The 26,875-nt window shown below is 41.7% G+C and overlaps 1 protein-coding gene across 4 annotated transcripts in view; it reads left to right on the top strand.

Annotated features, from left to right (window-relative positions):
* LOC121288086 (NAD kinase-like) overlaps positions 1-26,875 on the top strand; it is a 108,082-nt gene that overhangs the window by 60,950 nt on the left and 20,257 nt on the right. The window contains exons 1-2 of one of the 4 annotated variants that reach the window (XM_041206394.1): positions 10,176-10,400; positions 16,952-17,254. The exons of 1 other annotated variant lie outside the window; for it this stretch is intronic. In XM_041206394.1, the coding sequence (XP_041062328.1) occupies positions 17,130-17,254 (125 nt within the window). In that variant the 5' untranslated portion in view covers positions 10,176-10,400; positions 16,952-17,129. Of the gene's footprint in view, positions 1-10,175; positions 10,401-16,951; positions 17,255-17,876; positions 19,090-26,875 lie in introns of those variants that run through there. 2 more of the 4 variants (XM_041206395.1, XM_041206396.1) reach the window with 2 other exon arrangements.

The following is a 26,875-nucleotide window of genomic DNA, read 5'->3' as shown; positions in this document are numbered from 1 at the left end:
ATTCATTGCTGTACTCGCCTGCCTTACTGCAGGTATACAGTTTCCTCCTGTTAGAAAAACTGGAACCATTTGGAGCATCCTGCCCCTTGCCACTAACTTTTCAATACTGCCACTTTCTCATTTTTCAGTTCCATCACTTAATTCACTGAAAGTTTTCTGATTCACAGTGCTGTATAGTTTTGCACGTGGCCCCTGCTCTTATACCAGTACCTGAAGGCAGTTAACTTGCTCAATACGTTTTACAGAGTGCCAATGGGTTCTCTTTATCCTCTGCGATTGCTGAGAGACCAGTTGGCAGCGATTCTCTGCTGAGAGACAGAATCAGCAGCTTTTCAAAAGCTACTGGATAACAACAGTGAAACACTTGGACTCAGATTTCCAGCATAGCATGTTACATATTCCAACAAAGGAATTCCTAGTCATTTTCAACAGGTGGATTTTGCATGGGTTTGGTTGGGGGACAGGGTAAGGGGAGATCATTGTGTCTGATCTCATATTTCTTCCCTGAAATTCTGATTTTTATTTTTGTTTTAAAAAAAAGTTTTGATTTCCTTTGTATCTTCATTTTTTTGCAAAAACAAAATGTAAATAACATGCACAATTTTGGTTCCCTTTCCTTGGTGTTTGTTCTCAATCGAACCATCTCTCTTGAGCTTTTATTTAAATCTGCAGCTGGGGACACTGCATCACGTCTGTAGACAAATTTTCAGATTTACTGCCTTGTTTTTCCCAACGCTGACTGATTCAGTGGATGCATTTTGTAGAAGACAAATACCCCATTGTTTCCGAGCTTTTCTTTTCAATCAATACTTAATAGAATATTGTGGAGTTTGTAGTTGTGAACAGACCGTCCTTCATACAATCCAGCAGTGTTGAGATGTGTGCTTTGAGAAGATGAAGCTTTCTCTCCTGGGCGCACATTTGGGGCTAATCGAGGAAGCAGGTGACCTACTGTAGCAGTATACGTTTTACCCCAACAAATTCGAGACAATAACATAAGGATGTCTGTCTGCTGGTCTGTCTTCATTTTATTTCTTTGTCTCCATCTGTGTGTGTCTCTCTCTCTCTCTGCTTTGTGTCCCATAGTTGAGATAAAGAATTCTGAAGGAGGACAACATTTGATATGGCTTGCTACCACACTCTAAATTAACATCTGTTGGTAATCCAATACACAGCTAAGTAGATATAACTTTTAACACAACAGATGTTCCTCCACACTGCTCATTGACTTTCCTTTGTCCAGATCATTTCAAAACTCCTCTGAAATCCCATCTTGCTCTGCTCACTGCTGTTCCATGTTGGGACTTCTGATCTCCCTGGAATTAATTCCCTGTACTTGTGAGGAAGCTGGAGAGGTTGCAAGGTGCAACATCTTGAGAAGGATCTTGCATTTCTTTGAGGAAGCATCTTCATCATTAAGGAAGTGATGATTTGCACTGGAGTCCTGAAGAGGTCGATACTTGCAGATCTCTCGGGACATCTGAGACATAAGAGAAAGAGAAAAATTGTGTATTTGCCAGCTATTGCCAGAATCAATCTTCCACGAGAATTGAGGTAAGCTAGGGAAGTAGAACTTGAATTTTAGTTGAATTGTGGACAGCACAAGAAACTGGGATTCACTGTAACTAGGAGATCAATACACAAATGCCTGGATTTTTAAAAAAACTGAACTCCTGCATCAACTCCACTTTCCCGGTCTATCCAGAATCCCCTAGTTTCCTTCGTTTCCAAAATCTGTTGATCTCAGTCTTGAATATACACGATGGCTGAGCCTCCACAGCTCTCTGGGTTAGAGAATTCCAAAGATTCACAACCTCTGACTGAAGAAATTTCTCCTAATCTCAGTCCCAAATAGCCAACCCCTTATCCTGAAACTGCTGCCTGTGTCCTGGATTCTTCAGCCTCTCAGCATCTGCCCTGTGAAGCCGCCTACTTTCGATCTTTCATGAGATCTCCTCTCATTCTTCTAAACTTCAGAGAGTATTGGCCTATTCTACTCGATCGCTCCTCAAAGGACAATCCCCTCATCCCAGGTATAATGCTTCCTGCTCACTTACACAGCTGGACAGATAGATACCAAAACATAGAAATAATATTGCAATACTCTGAATAAATGCTTAGCCCATAATGCATCCATTCATTTTCTCTATCTATTCATCCAACAATCATGTGCTCTCCATCCAGCAATCATGGGCCCTCTGCACTTGCTGAACAGAAACCTGAGTACTGCGGCTTTCCAATTCGTTGTCAGCTAATGGACCAATATATAAAAACAGTAGATATCGTCTCGTGAAGTAGAACTTGATACTTATATGTCTGCTGTGACCTTCTTCATATGTTGTAGGAAAAAAAACTACTAGATTTAATGGAACCTTGCTGCCTACCTGCCTATCTGCAATTTTTGTCCCTATTCTTCAGAAATCAAACCAGCCATTAAAACAAACTGGTCTACTTGGCTCAGCTGAGTGGTTTAACCTGTGACTTATGAACTCTCGGCTTTAATGGAATTAATGGATTACACCTAACGTTAACTTGGCACAACCCCAATTTCTGTACCTGACTCTTTGGCACAGTAAATAGTCTTCTTAAATGGGCAAACTGGGGACAAAACTGAAGCAGATGGTTGCATTCATGGTCCTGGTGCTGAATTGACACCAAATGACGTTCAGAATAAAGTTCAAGGTTAGAAAGATGGAGCCAAAAATCAATCTGTTCAAAGACCAAGACCAAAAATCAGTCTGTCTTTTCTCTTTTTCATTTTATTCTTTCATGGGATGTGGGTGTCACTGGCAACACCAGCATCTGTTGCCCATCCCTAATTACCCTTGAACCAGTGGCTTGCTAGGCTGTTTCAGAGGGCAATTGAGAATCATGTGTAGGCCAGACCAGGTAAGGATTCTCTTCGCTCTTCTCTGATTTCCTTCTCTAAACGACATGAGTGAACCAGATGGGTTTTTACAACAATAGATAATTGTTTCATGGTCACCATTACCGAGACCAGCTTTTCAATTCCATGTTAATAATTGAATTTAAATTCCAGCTGCCAGGATGGGATTTGAACCCATGTCCCCAGAGCCTGGGTCTCTGGATGACTCGCACAGTAACATTGCCAGTACACCACCATCACCCCCTTTGGTCATATGAAATATCATTAGTTCAGGAAGGTTCCATTTGTGGATGGGTCTTGCACCAGTAACTATCATTACTCCCTCCCTCCCCAAAAATGTATAAGTTATGAAATTGCACTTTTTAACAGGCTGAAATTGCAAGTAAATCCCCTCAAATTTGACAGTATGTTTGGAATCGCAAAAGATTCGTTCACTCTGTATACTTAAATACAAAACATGTATGGTAGCATCGTGATTATGTTACTAGACTAGTAATTCAGAGGCCTGGACTCTTAAATAATATCTTGATCAGTCTTCTATGTTGCAACATCAAATAATTCCATTAGATTAGTTCAAGCGCTCTTTTGTTTTTAACAAAGCTCCTTGATTTATCCATGCTTTTCCAAATTAAAGCGTGTTTTATTCCTGATAGTTTCCAATAGCCCCAACCACCTACTCAATGTTATGCTGACAGGTCTCTAGTTTCCTGGCTTATCCCTCTTCCCTCTCTTGAATAGTGTCATGAAGCTATTAATAATATATAAAATAGAAAATATTTTTCTTTTAAAATAGAGGTTTAGTCTGTGGGTGTGTCTTAATTTGATTAAAGCCAGCTAGCCTGGATACTTTGTGTACTAGTTTTGATATGTGAGAGAGAGAGTGCATTTGCATTTTGTTGAATAAAGCATTCAAAAAGGGCAAATTCTGGTACCTAGCGAGCAGAGACCAAGCAATATGTTTATGTTGCTAATAAAATTGGTACTATGAAAGGAGTTTTATTGTTCAAAGAGGCTGGTGATACAATGAGAATTTATATTACATGAGCTGTGCCAGGTATAACTTCAGTTTTGTGTGTGGAGCGCAGAGGCAATGTAAGATCAAAAGCATCTGTAAGCCTCCAACTGTCTCCACAGGAACCAAAGTGGAAAGAACCTCATTTTGAATTCGTAAGGTGAAAATGCTTTGCATGGTGTCTGGTTAAGTCTATGGGTTGCTAATGCCTTAATGGAGATTAGTTTGGGAATTTGTTAAAAGTTATGATCGTAGTAATTTGTAGCCATGTGTATATATAGTTAACTTATGTGTAAATTGATAAAATGTTTCATTTAGCTTAATGTAAAACCTCTCACGAACTGGTGGTCTGATTCCTCAATTTAGAGTTGCATCTCAAACATAACACTTAAAATTATAGGTTATGACAGTTGTTTAAAGTTTCCCCTCTGGGATTTTTAAAAAATAACTCTGCTTTACCAACTGCTCGGTCATAACAATAGCAACTGTCTACTAGCCCTGTATCCAATGAGGATTGAAGGTTTGTGATCAATGCCCCTTCTATTTCTACTATTGCTCCTTTCAGCAACTTCACAGAATCACAGAATCTTAATGGCACAGAAGGAGGCCATTAGACCAATTATGTCTGCACCAGCTCTCCAAATGAGCGTTATAACTGAGTGCCATTTCCCTGCCTTTTCCTTGCACCCTTGCACATTGCTTCTATTCAAAATAATCATCTAATGTCTTCTTGAATGCCTTGATTGAACCTGCCTCCACCACACTTCCAAGGCAGTGCATTCCAGACCCGAACCACTTGTGTGAAAATTTTTTTTCTCACGTCATACTTGCAAATCACTTTAAATCTGTGCCCTCTCGTTCTTGATCCTTTTACAAGTGTGACCAGCTTCTCCCTATCTACGCTGTCCAGCCCCCTCCTGATTTTGAACATCTCTATCAACTCTCCTCTCAGCCACCTTCTCTCCAAGGGGAAGAGTCCCAACCTCTCCAACCTATTCTCATAACTTAGGATACATTCTATCCAGACCAGATGACTTGTCCGCTTTTAGGGATGCTAATCCTTTTAATACAGCATATCTTCTCTATTATTAGTGTGTCCATCCCTTCTCTTTCCTAGCTTAATGTAACCCTTGCATCATCCGCTTTTTGTGAAAACAGGTGCAAAATACTTAGTTAATACTTTAGCTGTGTCTTTGGGCCCTTAAGACTTCCCTTTGAGTCCTTAACAGGGCCCAACCCTTTTCCCAGCTAACCACTTACACCGTGTTTATAAAATGTTTTATGTTTCACTTTAACATTGTCTGATAATCTTCTCTTGTAACCTCTCTTTGCACCTTGTACCTTCTGTAACCTCCCTGGTTATTAACTGAATCTCACTCCTGACACTTTTCCTAAACCGTGAAATTATGGAGTATTTAAAAGGATGAGAGAGAGAGAATAACGGAGTTGTAATCTAACTGGGAGTTTGTTGGATCAAGGTCTTGCTGGTATTTGAGCTCTGATTATTAAATGATCAATTTGTTTTGGCCCCCTGGGATCTCTACTTGTCTCCAAGGCTGAGATGACTGGCTGGAGGTGTCCGTCCCTCTGGGTTTCTCTCTGTTGTGGAAAAGGTTTGGTAATTGGCCTCAGCACCATTTGAGACTGGTGACTTGCTGTGTTGGGAATTACTGGTCCAACCTTCCCGAACTCTACAGTGCAGCATGTTGAAACCATAGTGCTTTACCCTGTTTGAAAACCAATGCTTGTAAGGCAATGATTTAATTGAAGGTTTCAAGAGATGGTTCAAATAGTTTTAACAGTCGTATGTTCCCAAAATCAGGCTATTGCTTTGAATGCACTCTGCTATCCATTGTTTTTATAGGATGGTGGGGAGTACACTGCCCATGGTGATGGCAGCTTTCTTTGCCCACAGCAGGTATGATGAGGAGACCCAAAACTAGTACTCTGCATTTACTTGTGTGCTTAGAGCACATTTATTATGTCTAATTAAATACCAGGAAATAAAAGTCAGTAAATATTATACACCAATAAGATTACTGTGTTCTGCACTGTAGAGTTCGGGAAGGTTGAACTGGTAATTCCCAACACAGCAAGTCACCAGTCTCATCCTCATTCTATAAGCTTGAGCCATGAGCCCAATAAACAGATAGTTTAAAAAAAATAAAAGCTGTAGTAACCTGGACCAGAAAGAAAACTGCATCCCTGACCGGAATCAGGAAATAAATGTCCTTCATGTTTACACAATGCTCAAACCCTAACACCGGCACTGATTCTGCAAAGGGTAACATTTCAACTTTGAAAGCTTCCAGTTATCCACGAAAGCTGCATTTCGTAATGAAAAGAATGAAGTGAAGGAATATCTGGTTGAATAGATGTGGAATCTTACAACACCAGGAGGAGGCCACTTGGCCCATAGAACATGTGCTGCAGCTTGCTGCTTTTTCTATTTAGATCGGTTATCGGGACAGCAGTGTGCTGGAATTCTTAACACAAGAAGATAACCTGGAATGCAAAGACATTCACCCTACTGAACCTGCTCTCTTTCTAGACACTGTTCAGGCACTTCCACTCTGAACTCTATCCTGTTTTTGTAATGATACAAATATCCAAAGCTGACTATCTCGCTAGCATTATCAATCTAAAGTTATTTACAGTCTCATCTTAAGCCTGACTGGTTGCATTTCACAGAACATATTTTGATCACCCAGTATTAAGTTGGTTGCTATAGATTTAATCAGGTATGAGGAATTTTGATAGAATAAGTATGGAGGAATTGGCAGAATTGTTGGCAAACACAGGAGTTATAATTGGTGATGTTTTATTTTTTACACAATCAGTTATGATCTAGAATGTGCTGCCTGAAAGGGCGGCAGCAGGCTGAGTCCATTAGCAACTTTCAAAAGGGAAATGGATGACTATTTACAAAGGGGAAACTTGCAAGACTGTGGAGAAAGAGTGAGTACGTGAGATTAATTGGGTAGCTCTTTCAAGATGGGCCAAATGGTCGTCTCCTGTGTTGTAAGATTCTATATATGTTTAATCAGATATTTGCTGCCTTAATTTTAACTGAGTCAGGTGGCATGTATTAGCTGCTTTCTCCGAATTCTCTGTCTCTTCTTTCTATTTCCTTTCGCTACTAATTTCTGCCTCCCTTTTGAGGCCTTTTAAATGCACACTAAACCATTCTAGCTCCAGTTAGGCATGTTTCTGTGTCATCGGCTGTATTTGTCTAAGCCGCTTAAACCATTGCTCCAAAAGTCTGTCCTTTTCTACAAAAGCGCTTAAACTGTTCTTATTCCTGTCTGAACCTCTTGTTATGTTTGCATTTCTCATGCTGCCCTACCCCTGTACATTGTTTCCAGGTGCCTCCTGCTTAGCATTACTTATCTGTTTGTTTCTAGACTAGCCAAACTATTTCTATTGTCCCCTCACCAGCCTGCAAGTGTAATTGAAATATATTTTTGGGCTGTGCACTTTGTAAACTGGCATTGGGTCTAGGGAACTTCTCCATCTGCCTCAGGTTCTGTAGGTTTTCAGCTCACATGCTGAAGCTGAGAGAGTGTGTGTGTGTGTGTCTGAGTGTGTGTGTGTGTCTGTGTGTGTTACAACTCCGGAGACACCAGGGTTATTTTATTACAAAATAGGCCTAAAGAACTAGAATACAAAAAGCACAATTTTGTATAAGCAAAAAGGTGTAAAAATGTTTCAGGGGTAATTCTCCAACTTTGCACCCTTGGCAAGACCCTTGCCTGTGCAAGAGCACCTCCTGCATCCCATTGGGAAATCAGGGCTAGCAAACGCGCACAATCTTTGGACGATTCACTTAATAGTTGGGAAGTGGTTTGTATTGTGTTACAGAATTCCCGCTGTGCACTCCCAGCTGGCACAGCTCCTCTCTAGGAATGCAGAGTTAGAAGATTTTACCCTTTCCACCTCCTCTCTCTCTCTCTCTCTCTCTCTCTCATTTTTCCCCTGCCTCTTCCCTGTTTTTGTCTTTCAACTTGAATGTTTACAATCTTTAACCTAGATTTTGCTTGTTTTTTTTTCCTGGCGTCTCTCCATTTTGGGAGTGGAAGTAGGTTTTTTTGAAAAAAAGCATTTTTCAAAAAAAAACTGCTGTCAGAGGAAGCTTTACAAGCCCTTCAGGAATTCAGTGTAAAGACTGACATAGTTGCATCTGCGGACAAGTCAATCTTTGATACTTCAATTAATGAGCACAACTTTAACTTCGTTTCTTTCCCATTGAGCATCTGAGGTACCACTTCTCCCATAATTATGACCCCTGGATAAAGAGGAAGAAAGCAGTTAGTGTCCTGCTGTGCCCCATTCGATTGTGCCTTTGGAAATAGGAATAAGAGGAGGCTATTCAGCCCTTCAAACCCCTTCCGGCATTCGGGTAGATCATGGCTGATTTGTATCTTAACTTCATTTATCCTTGGTTCCATATTCTTTACCCAACAAAAGTCTTAACTGTGGCTAGACCATTAAAAGTACCAAGGATTATGACTGACACAGATACCAAGTCCAGACAATATTGCATTCTTTCATTATAAAGTACAGCACTGATCTGGTACAGAATTTTAAGTTACTTTCAACCATCATCTGGAAACTGAACAAGACCACTGAAGGAGGAATTGTCACTCTATCTCGAGCAGACCATCAAGGGAGGAGTGATATGTCTGTATTTCTTGGCACTTTCACAACCATTTGGGGAATGTTTATTTTCCCCTGGAGGTTAATTGAGACACTGTGGGCTAACGCTGAAACTTTCTCAGAATCACAAAATTGTTACAATGCAGGAGGAAACCATTCGGCCCATCCTGTCTGCACTGGCTCTCTAAGTGATCATTTATAACTGTGTCATTCTCCTGCCTTTTCCCTGTGGCCCTGCACATTATTTCTATTTAAATAATCACCTAATGCCCCCTTGAATGCCTCGATTGAACCTGCCTCCACCACACTTCCAGGCAGTGCATTCCAGACTCGAACCACCCACCATGTGGAAAAAGGTATTTCTCGCATTGTGTTTGCTTCATTCGCAAACCACTAAATCTGTGTCCTCTCGTTCTCGATCCTTTTACAAGTGGGAACAGTTTCTTTCTTTCTTTCTACTTGGTCCAGCCCCCTCATGATTTTGAACACCTCTATCAAATCTCCTCTTAGCCTTCTCCTCTCCAAGGAGAATAATCCCAACTTCTCCAATCTATCTTCATAGCTGAAGTTTCTCATCCCTGGAACCATTCTTGTAAACCTCTTCTGCACTCTCTCCAATGTGTTCAGATCCTTCCTAAGGTGTGGTGCCCAGAACTGTACACAATATTCCAGCTGAGAGCTAACTAGTTTCCTATACAAATTTAGCATAATCTCCTTGCTCTTGTACTCTATGCCACTATTAATAAAGCCTAGGATACTGTGTGCTTTATTAACTGCTCTCTCCACCTTTAATCATTTATGCAGGTCTCTCTGATCCTGAACACCCTTTAGAGTTGTCCCCCTTATTTTATATTGTCTGCCCATGTTCTTCCTTCCAAAGTGCATCACCTCACACTTTTCCACATTGAACTTCATCTGCCACCTATCTGCCCACTCCACCAACTTATTTATGTCCTCTTAAAGCTGTACACTGTCCTCCTCACAGTTTACGATGCTTCCAAATTTTGTATCATCTGCCAACTTTGAAATTGTCCCCTGCACACCAAGATCTAGAGCATTAACATATATCAGGAAAAGCAAGGGTCACAATAGGTGAAACTCCACTATAAACCTAACCTCAGCCTGAAAAATATCCATTAACCATTACTCGCTGTTTCCTATTACTCAGCCAATTTTGTATCCACGTTGCTACTGTCCCTTTTACTCCGTGAGCGCTCAAGTCTGTTGTGTGGCACTGTATTCTTATCACCTTATCCTAATACCTGAGCCATTAATTCTCAATTTGTTGGTTTAGTTTTTACACAATGCTGTGACAGCCCTCACATAGTTAAACATTTGGCAATTTACTGGCAAAATGCTGCTTTAATCTAGAGCAGATTCTATGTAGGTTTTCTTTGATACAGTGCTTGCTTTCATAGACCATTCTGCTGCTGTTATACTGTAAGGGTTTGGCTGCAATATTTCCTGCTTCCTTTGTTACTTGTGTAATCACTGCCTCTGACAGTTGAGGCTATCGTGCTGTAGTCACACTGTGGTACCACCTGACTTAAGGAACTAGCTCCACCTCTTCAGCTGAGTGGTTTAATTTTTAACGTAATTTCTGATCCTCATAATCTGTAGACATGCCTGCTGCATAACAGGAGCTGTTTGGCTGTTGTGGACACTGTTTATTGCCAAACCAGGTATATGAAAGGATGTTGCTTTAGGCACCGGACATGCAGTAGTGTGTATTGGAGATTACAATATCACCTAATCTTGAAGGAGGCAGATGAGACCGACCATGAGAATCATACACTGTATAGGGAATATCAACAGTCCAACAAGAAATGGCAATTCCTGGAAATGGTAAGTGTCATCTATTAGATGTTAGTTTTTGTACTATAAATGACCTTGCTGTGGTGTAACATAGTGTGATTTTAAGGGGGTTATTTGTTTTACTGATGACTTCCTGAAATTCAGGTGTGTGTGAGATTGCTGCCAGTGACTGTATTCAGGAATTGATTGGAGAAGCAAAACCTGCTCTAGAGCAGAAGAGTATTATTGTAAACTGACAGCACTGATTCCAATCAAAAGTAGAGCTTATTAATTGGAAGAGGGCAAACTTCAGTGAGATGAGAGGGGATCAAGCCAGGGTAAAATGGAATTAAGGTTTGACAAGAGGAAACATAAAACAGTGGGTGATTTATAAGGAAGTGATGATTCAGGTACAAGTTAGGTACATTCCAGCAAGAGAGAAAGGCAGGGGAACTAGGCCAGGGTTTAGGTGACAAGGGAGGTAGAGAATCTGGTGAATCAAAAAAAAAGGAGGGGGGAGTGATTCATGTCAGGTGAATTCTTCATGTGAGAACGAGGCCAAATGACTTGAGAGGGGAAGTGAAGAGCAAAATAAGACTGGCTGGGTAATGAGAATACAGTCAAATGGCAGCCCAAAAATAATCTGGCAAATAGTAATTGGGTAGTGAGATGCTGAGTGGGGCCTACTGGGGACAAAGATGATAGAGGCTTGGAGGCACAGAGTAAGGCTCGAAAACTTGAACATTTTGCATTGGCCTTCACTGCAGAGGAGGAATCTGAAGTATTGGTAGAAGTGGAGATGGTAGAGTTAAATGGATGTGGTGAAAATTGATGGGCAGGATGTAGCAGAAAGGCTGGCTATGCTTAGAGTTGATAAGTTGCCTTGTCCGGATGGTTTGCGCCCAGGTCGCTAATGCAAATGGGCATTATGCCATGCCATAAATTTCCAATTTCCTTACATACAGAGGAGGTAGAGAATTGTAGAGTGGCAAATTTGACGGCCTTGTTCAAGAAAGGATGTAAGGATAGTCCCAGTAACTACAGACCAATCAGTTTAACATCACTGGTGGGTGAGGTTTTAGAAATAATAATCAGGGAAAAATGTAACAGGCACTTGGAGAGGTTTGAGTTAATTAAAGAGAGCCAGCGTGCATGTGTAAAAGGCAGATCATGCTTGCCTAATCCAACTGAGTTTTTTGATGAAGTGGTCATTGTCTATATGGATCTGGAGGACCACCTCCTTTACGCAGCAAGTGGTAACGTTCTGGAGCTCGCTGCTGATGTGGGTGGTGGAAGCGGAGACGGTCAATAATTTCAAAAGGAAATTGGATGGGCAGTTGAGGGAAATAAACTTGCAGGACTATGGGGGCACAGCTGAGGAATGGGACTGACTAGATTGCTCTACGGAGAGCTGGCATGGACTCAATGGACCAAATGGTCTCCTTTATGTCTTGCTGACTCTTAGTGCTGAGAATTTCTCAGCAGTCATAGATGCTTTCTCACCTGGAGTTTGTGCGTTCAGTTTAACCTCATACCTCCTGGTTAAATCCATTGTACCATAAGCAGAAAGTACTGGAAAAGCTCAACAGCCCAGACAGTGTGTGTGGAGAGAAACAGTTAACATTTCAGATCGGTGATCTGTATGAGATGTTAGGTCTCTCAAAATGAATAGACTCCTGTTTGTCAGTGCAGCAGGAAGCAAGAGTTTACCTGTTTCAAAAAAAAATAGCACTGCCTCCCACAGCTCACAGCTGCTCCTCCCAGCTCACCCACTCCATCGCTCTTATTCCTGTTTCGCTCAAGAGGCAGTCCAAGATTTCTGTCCACTGACAGTATGAGAGTGCGTTCTTGTGGTGTAAATGAGGATAATTGTAAAGCAGCCAAAGCTCCCCCTGTGAGGGAACTGATTTACACCATTTGAAAAGCAGCCGCCTGGTGTTTCCCATTGCAGTAGATACACGTCATACCCAATGCCTTGCCATCTACCCCTGTTTCCAAAGGCAAATTTGTACACCTGCACAGTTTAGTCTCTTGTTTTTGCACAAACCTACATTGGGCACTACACAGGCATCAGCTGAAGAAGCCTGGATGTTGCAAAACTCTTAATGTAGATCTGTGCGTGTCCGTGCATGTCCATGCATGTCTGTGCGTGTCTGTGCGTGTGGGTGTGTGTGTGTGTGTCTCTCTCTCTGTCACCTGAGCAATCTTCGACTTGATCTGCAAATTAAAAATGGACCGTTCTCGCAGGGACAAGATGCACAAACCTTCAGATAAAGAGGAGGAAGCGTACCTTCATCCTGATGGCCACCTTTGTGTGCGGCTGCATCAAACGGTGCGTAGACCCTCAGTATGCAAACATCAAGTGTCACTACATGCTGAGGTTCTACCTGTCCCCGGTGTTGCGAAGGATGGGTCTGGCCACGCTGCCGCGGAACTCTCCAAGTAGTTGGACTGTGCCGTACCACCTGTCCCTCATGGGAAAATTTATGCAGAGAAACATCTTTGAGCGCAAGTCTACCAGGCAGTGGTCCAAACTTATCGTCCTAGAGGCCCTAAGGGAAAAGGAGATGGTGAATCTTGTTGAATGGTTCTCTGGGCAGAATGCCTCATCTCCAGAACTTTCAAGCAAGCACCAAGTTGTAGCTTGGCTGGTGGTGATAAGGGGCCCTCCCCATCAAATCCTCCGTGTAAGCCCCGAGTCTCATTCCCTCTTCACACTGCCCTCACGAAAGAGATGCAGTGGTTTCTATCGAGGTTCATCCCGAGCAGTTCTGTGACACAGGACTCTGTGCTCTACGGGTTGTTCCCAGGGGGACACACCGAGATGAAGATCAACTGCGGCCGAAGGATCATCAGCTCAGTGAAAGTACTCGTTGTCTGCCCGAAACATGCTGGCCTTCCAGTGCAAAGAGTTGTCGATTACTGACAGTGTTGCAGACTGGCACATTCCAAGGTCCAGGACTACGTGCTGAGGGACGCACTGAAGCTTGGGGCAGCCGCTGCATCGGCGCAATGGGAGAAGGTCGCTGTCTAAGACCTTTCTGCCATCGGGCACCGAGGGGCTGGGAAAGGTATAGACCCCTCGAGCTGTATGAACATTGTAAATATAAGTTGTATTTGTTGAGACATCTCAGAGAGCCACATATTGTATTAAAAGAAACTGACTTGTCTTGCACTTTATGTAATGTTAAATTTGAACTGTTACGTAATGTACCTTTTAAAAATTCTGAGAATAAAACATGTTTTTGGGGAAAAAATAATTTCAGCCTCATTAGCCTTTTCACCTCTGACACCACTTCAGAGACCTGAACACGTAATGTCAGTCCACACTTCAGGGCAGTACTGAGGAAGTGCAGTGCTGGCAGAGGTGCTGTTTTTTGTTAAAAGCTGGTTATCCAGTCATTTATCTCATTGCTGGTGCAGGAGCATTGCTGTGTGTGAATTACCAGCATAAGTTATAACAGTAGCTACAGATCAAAATAATAGATTTGCTGTGAAATGCAGTCAAATGTCCTTAGGATGAAAAGATGCTATATAAATGCAGGTTTTTGATTTTTTTTTTTCACTTTTTGTTTTTGCTTTTCTTTTGAACTCCGAATCTGGAGGTCTGATTGGTGGATTTAGGACAATCAAGAATAGCCTTTACTAGAACAAAAACAGAAACAGAAATACCTGGAAAAACTCAGCAGGTCTGGCAGCATCGGCAGAGAAGAGCACAGTTGACATTTCGAGTCCTCATGACCCTTCAACATAACTAAGTAAAACTAGGAAAGGGGTGAAATATAAGCTGGTTTAAGAGGAGGAGGGCCATGTTGGGACAAGAAGAGCTAGGTAAAGGGCCAGTGATAGGTGGAGATAACCAAAAGATGTCACAGACAAAAGGACAAAGAGGTGTTGAAGGTGGTGATATTATCTAAGAAATGTGCTAATTAAGGTTAGAAAGCAGAACAGACAAAGGACAAAAACAAAAAAACTGCGGATGCTGGAAATCCAAAACAAAGACAAAAACAGAATTACCTGGAAAAACTCAGCAGGTCTGGCAGCATTGGCGGAGAAGAAAAGAGTTGACATTTCGAGTCCTCATGACCCTTCGACAGAACTTGAGTTCGAGTCCAAGAAAGAGTTGAAATTTAAGCTGGTTTAAGGTGTGTGTGTGTGGGGCGGAGAGAGAGAGAGAGAGAAGTGGAGTGGGGGTGTGGTTGTAGGGACAAACAAGCAGTGATAGAAGCAGATCATCAAAAGATGTCAACAACAATAGTACAAAAGAACACATAGGTGTTAAAGTTGGTGATATTATCTAAACCAATGTGCTAAGAATGGATGGTAGGGCACTCAAGGTATAGCTCTAGTGGGGGTGGGGAGAGCATAAAAGATTTTTTAAAAAAATTTTTTTAAATTAAAAAAAAAAATTTTTTTTTAAATAATGGAAATAGGTGGGAAAAGGAAAATCTTTATAATTTATTGGAAAAAAAAGGAAGGGGGAAACAGAAGGGGGAAACAGAAAGGGGGTGGGGATGGGGGAGGGAGCTCACGACCTAAAGTTGTTGAATTCAATATTCAGTCCGGAAGGCTGTAAAGTGCCTAGTCGGAAGATGAGGTGTTGTTCCTACAGTTTGCGTTGGGCTTCACTGGAACAATGCAGCAAGCCAAGGACAGACATGTGGGCAAGAGAGCAGGGTGGAGTGTTAAAATGGCAAGCGACAGGGAGGTTTGGGTCATTCTTGCGGACAGACCCCAGGTGTTCTGCAAAGCAGTCACCCAGTTTACGTTTGGTCTCTCCAATATAGAGGAGACCAAGGTACAGATAGCCCTAGTGGGGGTGGGGTGAAGGAATCAAAATAGGCTAAAAGGTAGAGATAAAACAATGGATGGAAATACATTTAAAAATAATGGAAATAGGTGGGAAAAGAAAAATCCATATAAATTATTGCCTTTACTAGTCCTGGCCCTAAAGTGCTGAAGCCTTGCAGCGATATCTGCAAAAGGAATTAATGGATTAATCCATCATTATCCGTGCTGATCCCTGAGGAAGGATTGAACCTGCTGCAGGCACATTTGCAATGTTGCATTTCCTGCGCCTGCAGCAAGGGGAAATCCTGTGCAGCATTCAGTAGCAGGGAGAATTCAGTCATGGGGTCAGTTAAGCCAATGACACTAAGATCCAAAGAATAAAAAAAATGCTTTTCGCAATCCTAGGACACTTATATAGCGCTTTACAGCCAATGAAGTACTTTTGAAGTGTATTGCGTTGCCACATGGGAGATGCAACCAATTTGCACACAGCAAGCTCCCACAAACTGCAATGTGATAATGACCAGATCATCTGTTTTTGTGATGTTGGCTGGGGGATAAATCTTGGCCAGGGCACAGAGGAGAGCTTCCTTGCTCTTGTCTGAAATAGTGTCATAAGATCTTTCACACCCACCTGAGAGGGTGGATGGAGCCTCAGTTTAAGCTGTCATCCAAAACTGGGCCCCTCCAACAAAGCAGCACTTCCTCAGTAATGCACTGGAGGATCAGCCTTGCACTCTGGTCTCTGGAGTGGGATTTAAACCCAGACCTTCTGATTCAGAGGCAAGAATGCTAGCCACAGAAACCACTGTCGACACCTAATCACACGTAATGTTGCCATTCTCCACCCAAATGCCTCCAGCTCAGTCCTGGACATACTGGGATTGTGTCATGAGTACCAAGGCATTATGATGTCTGAAATGTTGAGAGATGAGTGTCTGTGCATTGCAATTAAACACTAAGGAACCATGTTGGTTCCCTATCATTGGATACTCAGCTGGAGTAACTCTTCACCTAACTTCCCCAAAGTCTATCCACCATGAGTGGAGAGACCAGGAGTGTCTGGTTGAGTGCAGCTCCAACAACACGAGAGGCTTAATACTGTCCAGGACAAAGCAGCCCACTTGATTGGCACCATATCCACAAACATTCACTCCCTCCATCACCGGCACACAGTAGCAGCAGTGTGTGTACCATCTACAAGATGCACTGCAGGAAATCGCCAAGCCTCCTTAGACAGCCCCTTCCAAACCCCCGACCACTACCATCTAGAAGGACAAGGGCAGCAGGCGCATGGGAACATCACCACCTGGAAGTTCTCCTCCAAGCCTCTCACCATCCTGACTTGGAAATATATCGCCGTTCCTTCACTGTCGCTGGGTCAAAATCCTGGGACTCGCTCATAACAGCACAGTGGGTGTACCTACACCACAGGGACTGCAGCGGTTCAAAAAGGCAGCTCACCACCACCTTCTCAAGGGCAATTAGGGATGGGCAATAAATGCTGGCCCAGCCAGTGACACCCACATCCCATGAATGAATTTAAAAAAAAAAAATCAGGATAACCCAGTTTTTAAAAAAAAAAAGTTGTTCCTGCATCAGCTTTGGCAAATCAGACCTGTTTATTTTGGGTTTTGTGCCAGCAGCATTAAATCAATGTAGAATCAGAGAGATGTCACACACTCTGCTCCGAACTGCTGCTGTTGTGATTTGCAGATATTTTATGGTCACATTGATTTTAACTGCTGAAGTTTCACTTTTTGTTTTGCTGAATAACAATTATCTCTCACTTTATTTTCTCACCTGCCTAGAGACAGAATTATGACAAAAGTCACATCCTGTGAGATTGGATTCTTCAGTATTGGACCAATAAAATTCCATGTGGAATTTAGGGGGAAAAAAGCAATGGAAGGAAGGATTTCTAAAGCGACAGGGATAATGGATAGTCACTTTGCCTAAGTTTTCACTGAAGAGGCTACCAGAGAGGAAATGACAGCAGGAGAAAAACCAAGAACAACGGTTAAAATGGAAAGGAAGGAGAAACTAAGCAAACTTGAGGACAAAGCCGGGGTCTGGATGGATGGATTACATCTACAGATGCTCAAAGAAACTGGGTAGGAATTTGCCGACTCACCCATATATAAAAATTCAACAGAAAAAGGAATAGCGCTGGAGGACTGAACTGGAAGTGTAACAAAGGGAGCTGGAGCTAATCCAGGGATCTTAGTATCTTCCCTGTCATTGACATTCAAATCTTTCCTTAAAAATCAATTAAACAAAACATCCAGAAACAGAAGGTATAACAAAAAAAATAGTCAACATGTATATGAAGGTCATATTCAATCAAACTTCTAGAATTCTATGAAGAAGTAACAGAGTTAAGGTTAATGCAACAAATCTGATATACATGTTCTCCAGGACGGCCATCAATATAGGTGCCACGTAAGACACTTGTGATAAAGGTCAGAGCTTGCGGACTCCGGGGCTACATAGCAGATGGTTCGAGAGACGGTGGCAAAATGGGAAATGGAGGGTAACAGTTGAAGAAAAGCTCCTCACTGTCAGAAAATGGGAAGTGGTGTACCACAAAGATCTGTGCTACAATCAGTGTTGTTCACTACATACATACATAGGTAGATACATACGTAAATAATTTGGATTTAGAATTGCAGGTAAATTGCCAAATTTGCCAATGATGTCAAATTTGGGGGCAGTGAGGGCTTGGACAGTGTAGCTAATAATGTGGAGGGCTATACCAAAACGCAGGCAGACATGCAGAGTGGGCAGTCAAGTGGCAAATTCAGTACAGTGAAATATGAAGTGGTTCATCTGGATAGGCAGCATGTCTGCCCTCTTGAGTCAGCAGCAACTCCATTGGCTGGGTCGGGTGAGCTGAATGGATGGCAGCCACATCCACAAAGACATACTCTATGGCGAGTTTGCAATTGGCACGAGACCAACAGGTCACCCATTCCTGCAATACTGGATTGTCAGCAAACAAGACTGGGAGTGGAGTCTGCACTGCTGATTGGAGGGCCTGAAAACAAAGAGTCAGGAAGGTTGTGGAAAAAACGGGACAAAAGAAATGACCAGATGGCAGAAGGAAAAAACATCAGTCGGCCTCGGGCCAATCCTATTCATCTGTGCCAGCTCTTAAGAATGAAGAACACTAGGTTGAGTTTGCTGAAGTTCTGGTGTTTATTCACCTGGTGTTCCCTCCACTGCCATTCATTAGTCTGCCTCTACAGCCACAACAGACGCTGTTCAATACAGAAGTGATATGTACCCTGGGCACAATCCATCATCTCCTCAGATGGACAGATATCAATTATAATAATGAGATCACATATTCTTTGGAAGATATGAAACTAAATGGGATGCAAGAGCAGAGGGATATGGAAATATGGATACATATCAACACAAGTTAATAAGGCAGATAGAGTGCAAGCAAAGTTATGGGACCTCGTTATTAGAAGAATAAAATGGAAAAGCACAGAGGAAATGTTAAATTTACATAGAATGTTAGTTTGACCACACTTGGAGCACTGCATTCTGTTCTGTTCTCCATATGTCAAAAAGGATATTGAAGCTTTGGTGAAAGTGCATAACAGGTTCTCAAGATTGAGACGATGCAACAGTCAGGAGTGTTTGAGGCTGGGCACTGTTCCCTGGAAAATTGAAGACCTGATATCTCGCTGTTCCTTCACTGTCGCTGGATCAAAATGATGGAACTCCCTAACAGCACTGGGGGTGTACCTACATCACATGGACTGTTCAAGAAAGTGGCTCACCACTGCCTTCTCAAGGGCAATTAGGGATTTGCAACAAATGCGGGCCTTGCCAGAGATGCCCAATACCATGAACAAATGTTTAAAACCCAGTAGAAGTCTTTAAAGTTATGAATTGGGTTCAGTAAAAGTTGAATGTGGAGAAACTGTTTCCACTTTGGGTGAGTTCTGAACAAAGGGGTGTAAATGTGAAATAGTCATTAACAGATAAATGATGAATTTAGGAGTCATTTATTTACAGAAAGTGGTGAGAATGTGGAAGTCACTGCCAGGTGGAGTGGGTAATCAGAAGCATTGATATATTTGAGGCTTGATACGTACATGAGAAAGGAGTGGGTACAAGGGTATGGGCAGGATGGGAAGAGGTAATTAGAATGAAAGCAGGCGTATGTGGAATACAAATACTAGCAGAGACCAGTTGGGCCAAATAACCATTTGCGTACTGTAAACATCTCACAATGCTATACACTTGACAGAGAGAAGCAAAGAGATGTAAGAGTGCAGATAATGAGCTGTTTAATGTTGGCAGCGCTGATAGATAAGGCCCTAAAAAGACAATAGGGATTCTGGGCTTTTCAATGAGGGGTATTGAATAGATCAGGGAAAGGATTGATATTTGGTATGTACGTTGGTTAAACTGCCACTGGGCGCTCGTACAGTTCTGAGCAGCTTGTTCCAGGAAGGATGATGGAACCACAGGAAAGGTGTGAGTCTGTTGCCAGTTCACTCAAACAGTATCAGGAATGGGCAGTTGTACTTCCAACAAAAGACTAAATAACTGAGGCTTTTCATTAGAATAAGAAAATTAAAGGGTAATCTAATAGAAGCTTTCAACATTTTGAAAGATATTGAGCATAAATAGTGAAAGAGTATTGGTAGCTCTTGGTGAACCCTTGTCAAAGGGAGATGGACTGAAGGGCATTATGGATAAATATGGAGAGGCAGTTCAAGAATATTTTTCATGCAGGATTATTAAAACATGGAAATAGTTCATGATGTAGAGACTAGAACATTGAGAAGAATTGGAAGTTTATTTGTGAAAAGGAATGTGAGGATATGGGAGTTTGAAAATGAAGTGGGATTAGCGTGCGTAGATCTAGGTGAGGAGCTTGATGAAGATGATGAGCTGTGTGGCCTCTGATGCTTAATTTCTGATTCTATGAACATTTTTTCTTGCTTTCTTACTAGCTAAATGAAATGTCGTACGGAACATTGCATGCTCTGTTTCTGTACACAAAATGGTTTCACAATCAAATCCCATGTAGCTTAATTTGAGAAATATTGGATCATGTTTCAAAGGCCAAGAGCAGAGGTATACCCTGTCTGAATGGATTTATAGCAGTTGGAGGAGCCCCTCAGAACATAGTCACTTTCTGCTGCTGTATTGTTTTCAGACCAGCTGTTTCTGTTTCCCGCCAAAACTTGGGTTTTCTTTTTTAGGTTTTACATTCTGTTCTGGGGGAACGAGTTTTAAAAATAAGGTGCCCCACAACTTGTTGAAAAAATTAACTCCAGGGCATACTTGCCACTGGACTAGGTGCAAGCTGAATTATAGCTCGCAGCTAAACAAAGGTTAAGTCAGGAAACTATAGGAGACTTCAATATTCAAAGACCTTCAAACATTCAGCACAGACAATAGGTGAAGGAGGTCACTGTAGAAGAAGTGTGTGAGCGATTGGTTAATGTTTAGAAAGATTTGACTAGGAGAAACTGTTCGATACACCTGAACCGGATGATGTATCCAGTAAACAGGGTTTCTCCTGCCAATTGCAGTTAGGCAGTGATAAAGAGATAAAGAACACCTTCGGTCTGTCCTCAAGCATGACCTGGACCTCCCTGTCGCTTGCCATTTCAACACTCCACCCTGCTCTCATGCCCACATGTCCATCCTTGGCCTGCTGCATTGTTCCAGTGAAGCTCAACGCAAACTGGAGGAACAGCACCTCATCTTCCGACTAGGTACTTTATACCTTCCGGACTTAACGTTGAGTTCAACAATTTCAGACCATGAACTCTCTTCTCCATCCCCACCCCCATTCTTTTTTTTATTTTTATTTTCCCACCTATTTCTGTTATTTTTAAATTTATTTCTATTCATTGTTTTATCTCCACCTTTTAGCCCATTTCAATCCCTTCCCCCCACCCCACCCCTACTAGGGCTATCTGTCACTTGCTCGTCCTGCTTTCTACCCTTAATGTCACCATTAGCACATTCCTTAGATAATATCACCACCGTCAACACCTCTTTGTCCTTTTGTCTAAGACATCTTTGGCAATCTCTTCTTTGCCTCCACCTATCACTGGCCCTCTATCCAGCTCTACCTGTCCCACCCCCACCCCCTTAAACCAGTTTATATTTCACCACTTTTCTATTTTTCCTTAGTTCTGATGAAGTATCATACAGACTTGAAACATTAACTGTGTTCCTCTCCGCAGATGCTGTCAGACCTGCTGAGTTTTTGCAGCTATTTTTGTTTTTGTTTCAGATTTCCAGCATCCTCAGTATTTTGCTTTTGTATTATGTTGTTGATAAAGAGAAGCTCCTTCACTTTGACCCTCATCAGTAATTGCTGAAAGCATCTCTATCAAAGAATGATATAGCACAGCCACTCAGCCCATCGTGCCTGTGCTAGCTCTCAAAGCTACCCAATAAGTCAGGCATGACCCCTTAACCCTGCAAATTTTCTATTTTAAGCATATCAAATTCCCTTTTGAAAGTTACAATTAAATCTGTTGCCACTGCCCTTTCAAGCTGGCACATTTCAAATCATAACAATTTGCTGCATTTAAAAAGCAATCTCCTCATCCTCCACTCCTGTTTTTGTTGTATATTCTTTTAGGATTTTCCGTCTTGGTATATTGTTTGCTTGTTTGTTTGTGTGGATTTTACCTGCAGAGTATAAACTGAGAAAAATGGGTGTGATGTGATATAAAAACAGAAAAAGAGAAAAAACAGAGTTAATGTTTCGAGTCTATATGACTTCTTCATTCGGACTGGAAACGTTAACTCTGTTTTTATTTCCACAATTGCCATTAGACCTGCTGAGTTTTTCCAGCATTTTCTGTTGTTGTTTCAGGCTTCCAGCATCCGCATTATCTTGCTTTTATCTTGGTGTGATGTGATGTTTATGTTTTATGAGGGGAGGGGTTATATGCAAATCATTGTACTCGAGTGAGTAACACCAGACTTGACCTAGTTTGCTGTAGTTTTGCTTTTATTTATCTGGTTTTCCTCCACTGTCACGAGTTTTGGAAATCTATTTCAGTTGTATGAGTTTTAAAATAAATAGTTTTTAATCATAGTTGTTGCACTTTTTCCTCCTCCCCCAACCAAACCATACTTACGTTAACCTCAGAATGTACCTTTCCTGATTGTTACCAATTTATCTTATTTCATTTCTCCTCCATGACTTATCTTCAGCCAGATGAACAATCAAGAAAAGACAGACAGGTTGTTATCTGTGGCAGATGGACAAAAGTTGAAATACTTTGGCCATGTGGCATGAAGCAATGGGATAGAAAAGATGATGCTGGAAGGAATGGTAGAGAGAAAACGTCATGTGAGTAGGCAGAAGGCTAGATGGAGTGACAACATCATGGAACTAACCGGCTTGAGTTAAGGGGCACCAAGAGCGACACAAGGTCGATGAGGCTGGAAGAGGAGAGTTCGCGTTGCCACAGCAACTCTGCCTCCCTGAGTTATCTGCACCGCCACACAAGTAATGCTTAGTTTTGATTCAAGCAGAACAATGGGAGTAAAATGGGGGAAAAATATAGAGGGCGATATTTCTGACCCTAATAACATTTATTGGTGTTGCAACTGGCATTGAGGTAACAGGGCTGGAGAGGTTATGTTTAGGAAGGGTTGGGCATTTCAGTTAACCAGTTGGTCTCAACCCAGTAGAATGTAGCCCTTGCTTTGTCTTTGGAAAGAGCTGCAAACTTACTTGTAAAGAAACGATGACTATTGTTTTAAATCTGACAGATAAAAGTCAATACAAAATAATTTGGGCTGTACATATACCAGGAGTTGAATCATGTAAGTATTTTTTTTTAAAACAAACTATTTCAGCAGAACACAAGCAAGGTTCTCAAGCAAAGCTAATTTCCTGCTGTTATATAAAATTTATTTATGTCTTCTAGGTATTTGATAAGCTTGGGCTGTCTATTGCATTACTCAGAGCTCAACTTGCATAACGCATTGTTTTTCAAGAAGGTTGCTGAAAGTTCAGTTACATTACAATTAACTTGTCAAAACCCATAAATCAATATCATTTTTTGTTTATCCTCAATTTGATTCATGGTTAAAAATTCCAAAGCTACAAGCTCCAGCATTAATTTGACCATGATGTCTGCAGATCTTTTAAATTGTAAATATTAACCAGGGACGTTTCAATTCCATGCTTACTGGTGTCACTCATGGCTCAGTGGGTTACACTCTTCCCTGTGAGTCAGAGGTTGTGGGTTCAAGTTCCGCTTAAGAGAATTGAGCACAAAAATCTAGGCTGGCACTCCAGTACAGTACTGAGGGAGTGCTGCACTGTCAGAGGTTCTGTCCTTGGGATGAAATTTTAAACTGAGATCCCATCTTCTGCCTCTTGGGTGGACATAAAAATATTCCACAGCATTTTTTACCCAAATATTTTGAGTATGTTTTCAGAAGTAGTTTGTTTGGCTGCCTTTGTTATAGATCAGGGTCTCCAGCAGTGCGTTCCTCAGTGTTCCTGTTAAAACTTGTTGCTTTTCAACCTTTAATGCAATTACATTCTGGCTGCAAGAGGTCAGATGTATCAGAACATCGCAGGCCAATTTATTTGTGATTTTCTGATATGTGTTGGCACATGGGGAACTACCAGCAGCACAGAGACTTTGCCTGACTTTATCAATAGTCCTGGGGCATTGAGGCCAGTTGTGGAGGGGAGGTAGTGGCATAGTGATAATGTCACTGGAATAGTAACCCAGAAGCCCAGGCCAGTGCCATAGGGACATGGGGTTAAATCCCACCATGGCAGCTGGTGGAATTTAAGTTCAATTAATAAATCTGGAATTAAAAGCTAGTTTCAGTTATAGTGATCATGAAACCATTGTCGGTTGTCATAAAAACTGATCTGGTTCACTAATGCCCTTTAGGGAAGGAAATCTGCTGGTCTGTCTGACTCTAGACCCACAGCAATGTGGCTGATTCTTAAATGCCCTCTGAAATGGCCCAGCAAGCTACTCAGTTGTATCAAACTGTTACGCAGCCTTAAAAAATGGAATTAACCAGACGGACCACCTGGCATTGATTTAGGCACCAGAAATGACAATGGCAAACACAACCCTGTAGGCCCTGCAACGTCCTCTTTATTAACATCAGGAAGCTTGTGCCAAAGTTGGAGAGCGATCCCACAGATCAGTCAAGCAAAAGCTTGATATTGTCATTCTCATGGAATCATATTTTACAGACAGTATCCTAGACAGTACCAGCTTTATCCCTGGATATGTCCTGTCACACTGACAGGACAGACCCAGCATGGTATACAATCAGGAGGGAGTTGCCTTAGGAGTTCATAGTATTGACTCTGGGCCCCATGAAGTCTTATGGCATCAGGTTAAACATGGGTGAGGAAACCTCCTGCTGGTTATATAAAAGTAGGGAGCTTATGCTTCAGTTGTACAGGACACTGGTGAGACTGCATCTGGAGTGCTGTGTGCAGTATTAGTCTCCTTACTTAAAGAAGGATGTAAATGCATTAGAAGCAGTTCAGAGAATGTTTACTAAACCAATACCAGGAATGGGTGGGTTGTCTTATGAGGAGAGGCTGGACAGGTTAGGCTTGTATCCACTGGAGTTTAGAAGAGCAAGAGACAACTTGATTGAAACATATAAGATCCTGAGGGGTCTTGACAGGGTGAACATGGAGAGGATGTTTCCTCTTGTGGGAGAATCTAGAGCTAGGGGTCACTGGTTAAAAATAAGGTGTCGCTCAGTTAAAACAGAGATGAGAAGAAATTTGTTTTTCTGAGGGTGGTGAGTCTTTGGAACCCTCTTCCTCAGACAGTGGAAGCAGAGTCTTTGAATATTTTCAAGGCAGAGCTAGATGGATTTTTGATAAACAAGGGGGTGAAAGGTTATTGGGGGAAGGTGGGAGATTGCGGTCAGATCAGATCAGTCATAATCTTATTGAATGGTGGAGCAGCCTCAAAGGGCCGAGCGGCTACTCCTCATAATTCCTATGTTCGTATCTACTTGGAATGGATGGATTGTCTTATGAGGAGAGGCTGGACTGGCTGGGCTCGTATCCACTGGAGTTTAGAAGAGTAAGAGGGAACTTGATTGAAACCTTTTTAAGATCCTGAGGGGTCTTGACAGGGTGGATATGGAGAGGATGAGAAGATCAGCCATGATCTTATTGAATGGTGGAGCAGGCTCAAGAGGCAGAGTGACCTACCCCTGCTCCAAATTTGTATGTTTGTGTGTAACTGGTTTATGATGACTTCCTGCCATAGCTCGCCCAAGTTGAATGCATTTGCTTAATAAGGTCATACCAAATTTTGACTCTGTTATCTACTGACGAAAAGAAAATACTTAGCCTAAAGATGTCTTTGGACTTTGCTCACTGCCTCACTCCATTATATATCAGAGCAGTACATCAGTGAGCTTGAACGTCACACTGGAAACCATACCCTTTGTTGTTATTGCGGCAAAACAATCTATAAAATTGTGGTCAGATTCTCAGCTGAAGCTTAAGGGTGCCAAGCTCCTACCATTTTGCAGGTATAAAAATAAAAAATGCTGCAAAAACTCAGCAAGTCTGGCAACATCTGCAGAGAGAGGAACAGAGTTAACGTTTCGAGTCTGTATGACTCTTCAGAGATCGCATCTGAATGTGCTGAGGCAATGCCTTCTAATTTGCCAAATTCACTGATGGGAAACCAATTAGACTCTGACCTGAGCTACTGCAACTTTGGTAGTGAAGACTTAATGCCCTAACAGCAGACTGGTGTATTCTCCATTGCATTGTATAACAGCAATGTCCTCATAAAACATTATGTCAAGTGACTTACTGTGACCAGCCTTACAGGCAATCAGCTCCTATAGAAGATACATACATTTACTGTTGGTGAGGTGATTGATACCTCGCTATTTATTACAATACTTCCATTAATTCCATTAAACATTCCAGATGGTTATATTAAAGTTTCAGCAGGCCCAAAATTCAGCCCATCCTTAAATTTGTGGCCAGATGCTTTTGGGGGATTCAATATATACTAAATAACCCATTAAAGACAGTGCAGTATGAGTGAACTCAAAATCATGTGGGATCTGAAGGTACATGGCATTGTGCCAAGTTGTATTCCATTACTTTTTGTGAGATTGCTGACAAGCTGTTCAGTGTAATATATAACTAAGAGGTCATTTCTGCTGTTGGTTTGAGCATTGACCTGAATTTACGTCACCACTTCAGTACAAATTTTTCATTTAATGCATGTTCAGCATTGCATAGTCTGTATATAATTAGGATTAAATGTACACTGATATAGGAACTGTATAGGATTAAATGTACACTGATATATTGAATCGTAGCACAGAGCTTATATCATTGATTTGCATATGGAATGAAACAGCTATCCTCTGGTACACAATCAGCACGAGGAACAGTGAAGGATAGGGGATTTAAGTTTAGAGCAGGGAACAAACAGCATTATGTATAAAAATATCCGATTTGTGAATACACTGTAGTAATGTTCCATACTGAGAGCTCTGTACGAATTAAAAGCTGCTTTATACTCTAAACTAAGTTGCTTCAAAGTTCTGGATTACTTTTGGAGTAACTAATGCAGCAAATTTTGTATCTCATTTATCACAGCTGCTTATCTTCTCTTTGCAGAACAATGGGAACTCACAGCCTCCTCCACCCCACCCCCTTAACTGATGATTGCATATATTAAGTACAGTTAACCAAA

Source organism: Carcharodon carcharias, chromosome 15 (assembly GCF_017639515.1).
Source record: "Carcharodon carcharias isolate sCarCar2 chromosome 15, sCarCar2.pri, whole genome shotgun sequence".
In the NCBI taxonomy this organism is placed as follows: Eukaryota; Metazoa; Chordata; class Chondrichthyes; order Lamniformes; family Lamnidae; genus Carcharodon; species Carcharodon carcharias.
The sequence above is the reverse complement of the archived record's forward strand: the minus strand, read 5'-3'. Positions and strand labels throughout refer to the sequence as shown.